This window comes from Triticum dicoccoides, chromosome 3A (assembly GCF_002162155.2).
Source record: "Triticum dicoccoides isolate Atlit2015 ecotype Zavitan chromosome 3A, WEW_v2.0, whole genome shotgun sequence".
In the NCBI taxonomy this organism is placed as follows: Eukaryota; Viridiplantae; Streptophyta; class Magnoliopsida; order Poales; family Poaceae; genus Triticum; species Triticum dicoccoides.
In genome coordinates, this window is record NC_041384.1 from 203,771,456 (window position 1) to 203,776,783 (window position 5,328).

The 5,328-nt window shown below is 50.4% G+C and overlaps 1 protein-coding gene across 1 annotated transcript in view; it reads left to right on the forward strand.

The window, feature by feature from the left end:
* Window positions 1-595: 595 nt before the first annotated feature.
* Window positions 596-5,328, forward strand: part of LOC119267857 (epoxide hydrolase A-like) — a 12,143-nt gene continuing 7,410 nt past the window's right edge. Inside the window, exons 1-2 of the mRNA XM_037549293.1 lie at window positions 596-1,069; window positions 1,164-1,346. Coding sequence (XP_037405190.1) covers window positions 773-1,069; window positions 1,164-1,346 — 480 coding nt within the window. The 5' untranslated portion in view covers window positions 596-772. The remainder of the gene's footprint in view (window positions 1,070-1,163; window positions 1,347-5,328) is intronic.

Here is a 5,328-nt window from a genome sequence, read left to right on the forward strand (position 1 = left end):
GACGATTCCACGTTCGCTAAATTCAACATCAAGCTAAAAGATGCGTCGTCCTATGACTCCAACGACAAGTGGTTCCTTGACGCCTACGCTCAGACGTCGGAGGAGGACATCAACGAGACAGAGTCTGAGTCGGAGAATGACGAGTAGTAGTAGTTTTTCGTTTTATTTTGTATCGTAAAAGCAGGCTAGGAGAAGACTATGAACTATTTATGTACTATTTTGTATCGTAGAAGCAGGCTATATGCCGATCTATCTCCATGTTTGTACTATTGAAACTAAATATGTATCGAATCACAATTCATATAAAAAAGATGAAATATAGCGCGCCTGCTGAAGCAACTTGGGCGTGCTTTATTTTGTGACGGTCGCTGAAGCCAGCGAATCGCCGCGCACAAAACCTGACTCTCCCGATGCTGTATTCTGATTTTTTTTAACGCGCGGCTGTTGAGATCCTCTGAATGCATATGCGGCAGTCTTGAAGTCTACTGGTACTAACGAACGACGACGACGAAAGAGAGCCGCGACACCCGGTCCAGTCCAAATGTCCAATCCAAGTATCCAAGTCCAAGGTGTGCGAAATTTCGGCAAGCTGCCAAAAACTCCTCTTGCCAGCGCCCGTCCGGCCGCCCCCACAAGCCACGAAATCCTCGCCCGTTTAGCCACACAGCCAGCGGCCGGCGACGCACCCGAAGCAGCGCGCGCAGGCTACCCCAAAACCACCGGATAGTCAATCCCTCGGCGGGCCACGAGCGCGAGAGAAGCAGCGGCAGCGATGGAGCCGGAGGGGGTGCGGCACCGGATGGTGGAGGTGGCCAAGGGGGTGCGGCTGCACGTGGCGGAGGTGGGGCCCGAGAACGGTCCCGTGGTGCTGCTCGTGCACGGCTTCCCGGACCTCTGGTACGGCTGGCGCCACCAGATGGTCGCCCTGGCGGCCCGGGGCTTCCGCGCCGTCGCGCCCGACATGCGCGGCTACGGCGACTCCGACGTCCCGCCCTCCGCGGGCTCCTACTCCATCTTCCACCTCGTCGGCGACCTCGTCGCCCTCATCGCCGACCTCGCTCAGCCCCAGGTCTTAGCATCGAACCCCTTCGCCCTTCGAGATCCCCCACGCCGGCCATGCTCCTTGCTAAGATTGCTGTTCGATTCTCGGGTTCGCGTGGCAGGTGTTCGTGGTTGGGCACGACTGGGGCGCACTCGTGGCATGGCAGCTCTGCCTGCTCCGGCCGGACCTTGTGCGGGCGCTCGTTAACCTCAGCGTGGCCTACCACCCGCGCAGCTCCGAGGGGAGCCCGCTCCAGGTCGTCAGGGCCTTGTGCGGGGAAGACCACTACATGTGCCGTTTCCAGGTGGAGCCCTTCATCTCCTTTCTGTCCTGCTTATAGCAGACAGAATCAATGTCATTATGAGTTGTGTTCATCTGTCCTGACGACTTTATTGGATAGGGGTCTGTTTACTGGTCGTGGCAAAACAATTTGTTGTTGGCATAATTTCGTATGTTAGACGATTGTCTTCATGGTGGGCTGTTCGTGATGCTTACCAAGGGATCGAACCAAACTAGATTATTCGAACTTCGGAATTCCAGATAGATAACAATGGAGAAATGGTAATAAACAAGAAATATCGGTATATTGGATTGGAGGTTGAGTAGTGTTTTTCACTAAGGAAATTGAGTTATTGGTTCAATTGAAATTGGATACTTCGTATTGTCTTTTTTGAAGCTGGTAACTTAACATTATCGCATTCCTGAGATACATAGTAGGTAAAACCATTGTTTCTTGAAATATGCCAAATTTATTTGTTGAAGCTTTATTTGCTATGCAATCACACCTATGTCCTTATCAGGTTAGGAACCCGAGTACCTTAAGTACTATAAATCTTCAGTAACAAACTTTAGTTCTTATTGACATTGTGCTTTTGTTGAAACCCAAAAATTACAATATCGCATTTTCAAGATATGGAGTGTGCAAGGCTCCAAGTAAAAGCATTTTCTTGAAAGACACCATGCTTTGCAAACAACAACATGGATCTATATCTTTACTGTTATAAAGATTTCACTCGGTGATGGCGGTCTGCTCACTTTCAGGCCACATCACATGTTTGACATGACAAATGCCTGATATGTGAGCAGATGTAGATGATTTGATCTTGTTTTAATCCATTTTGATCTTTAGCAACACAAGGAATTGAACGTGTATCCGTAAGTATAGGGGAAAACATCTCTGTAACAAGCACAAAAAAAAATTCAGGGAACACACAACTGTTAGAGTTATATCTATATATCCATGTAGCCTTTTCCTTTTGTCTTTACCCCATTGTATAAGGGGTTTTCTGTATATTACCTGCACCTGTACATGTATATATACTGGCCTATGGCCCCATGGGAATACAAGTTGCATATTCCTAACATGGTATTAGAGCTTAGGTTTTTTTTTTTTCTGCACGCGCAACTCGTGCTCAGATCCAATCACGCCGCTGCTGCGTTTCTCCTCTCCGGCTGCGCTGCTCCACCCGTTCCGCTACTCCCGCCGAGGCGGCCGCCGCTGCTCTACTCCCATCCACCGCGGTCTCTCCCCTGATCCAGCCGCAAGTCTCGATCCGCCCGTGTGCCCAGCTGGTCTCTTCTGCTGCTCTGTCTTGCGTTACGTGGTGCAGCTGCTGCTTCCTGCCGCTACGTGGTGTTGCTGCTGCTCCTGATCTGGTCCACTACGTGGTGCAGCTGCTACTCCTAATCTGATCAGCTGCTTTGACCGGTTGGCAGCCTGACAGGCTTAAAAAAAAGTCACTTTGTTCGAGCAGATGTGCGGGCATTGCTGCCGGTTGCCTTTCGACGGCGTCCCTTATACTGACCCCGTCTCGCACATGCACCGTCTCTCGGTGCTTGGTGCTCGTCCAACCGTGATGTCATGTTCTTTGTCGTCTTCCACGCACGGTGATTGTTGCTCTACACCGACTCCTCTCGCGACTTTCACCCGCTCTGTTGGTGCAGATGACTCCATCGACCACGCCTCGCACACGCGCCTTCCCTTGGCGCTTGGGGCTTGTCTGCATGCGCCCTCGTCTCCACCTTCGGGCTCTGCAGATGATACTAGTCATGCTACACCGCCTCCTCTAGCGGTTTCCACAGATGGTGGTGGGCGCTACTTTTTCGGTGATCCTGCGCCAACTACTTCGGCTATGTACTTCACCGAGCAGGAGATTGTCCGACTTCGTGATCTGCTGATTGCCTCCGGCTCTTTGTTGCCGGGTGCATCTTCGTCGACCTCTTCAGCTGAGCCCTTGACTGAGCAGGAGATTACACGACTTCGATGCTTGCTAGCTGTGTCCTCTGGTTCTTCATCGACGGGTTCTGCTGGTTCTGCTACCGACTCTTCTGGCATTGTGGAACCACCTTCTACACAAGCAGGTACATCTCCGTGGATTCTTGATACTGGAGCATCTTTTCATATGACTCATGATTCGTCCACCCTGTCCTCTACTCGACCTCTCGATTCTCCTGTTCATGTTCTTACTGCTGATGGTACCTCTCTCCCGGTTACTGGCCGGGGCATTCTTAGCACTTCATCTTTTCATGTTCCTGATGTTGCTCATGTTCCCCGACTAACCATGCAGCTCATGTCTGGTGGCCAGATTGTTGACTCTGGTTGTCGTGTCATTCTCGACTTTGACTCTTGTTCCGTTCTGGACCGTCATACCGGTGCTCTCCTTGGTGCTGGCCCCCGGCGCCGTTACTCAGGGTCTCTGGGAGCTTGACTGGCTTCACCTACCCTCCGCTGCTACCACCGCCAGTCTCTCCGCCTCTATTGCCTTGTCTACCAGCTCTTTTCAGCAGTGGCATCATCGCCTTGGTCATTTGTGTGGCTCTCGTCTCTCCTCTTTAGTTTGACGCGGTCTTCTTGGATCCGTCTCCGGCGGTGTGTCTTTAGACTGTCAAGGTTGTCGTCTCGGTAAACAGATCCAGTTACCTTATCCTCATAGCGAGACCGTGTCTCAGCATCCTTTCGACCTTGTTCACTCTGATGTTTGGGGTCCAGCTCCCTTTGCCTCGAAGGGAGGTGATCGCTACTATATTATCTTTATAGATGATTTCTCTCGACACACATGGATATATTTTATGTCTTCTCGTAGTGAGGTCTTATCTATCTATAAGCGTTTTGCTGCCATGGTTCACACTCAGTTTTCTACGCCTATTCGTGTGTTCCGTGCTGACTCTGCTTGAGAGTATATCTCCAAGATGTTGCGTGGATTTCTTGCCGAGTAGGGTACTCTGTAACGCCCTCGATGCGACTATATCTCCCACGTGTCGAAGCACGACTTAGAGGCATAACCGCATTGAAAGCAATGTCGCAAGTGAGGTAATCTTCACACAACCCATGTAATAAAATAGGGGAAGAAGTTACATAGTTGGCTTACAATCGCCACTTCACACAATTACATGAATAAATCATTACATCATCCAGATACAAACAAGGTCCGACTACGGAGCCAAAATAAAAGAATAACCCCAAATGCGACAAAGGTCCCTGATCGACCCCAACTGGGCTCCACTACTGATCAACTAGAACGAAGCAACACAAAGGACAAGATCTTCATCGAGCTCCTTCTGAGCTTGGTTGCGTCATCTGCACGGTCTCATCGGCACCTGCAAGCTGGTTTTGGAAGTATCTGTGAGCCACGGGGACTCAGCAATCTCGCACCCTCGCGATCAAGACTAGTTAAGCTTATGGGTAAGGTAAAGGTATGGGGTGGAGCTGCAGCAAGCGACTAGCATATATGGTGGCTAACATACGCAAATGAGAGCGAGAAGAGAAAGCAAGCACGGTCGATAAAAGTATGATCAAGAAGTGATCCTATAACAACCTACGTCAAGCATAACTCCAACACCGTGTTCACTTCTCGGACACCGTCGGAAAGAGACCATCATGGTAACACACGCTGTTGAATCATTTTAATTAAGTTAAGGTTTAAGTTATCTACAACTGGACATTAACAAATTCCCATCTGCCCATAACCGCGGGCACGGCTTTCGAAAGTTCAAATCCCTGCAGGGGTGTCCCAACTTAGCCCATCACAAGCTCTCACGGTCAATGAAGGAATAGACCTCCTCCCGAGACATTTCGATCAGACTCGGTATCCCGGTACAACAAGACATTTCGACAGGGTAAAACTAAACCAGCAACACCGCCCGAATGTGCCGACAAAACCCGATAGGAGCTGCACATATCTCTTTCTCAGGGCACACCGGATTGTCTAAACTTCCGGTAGGCCAGCCCAGAGTTGCCCCTGGTGGCCACCGGCGGCTGACAAGTTGGACCAACACTCAGAGAAGCA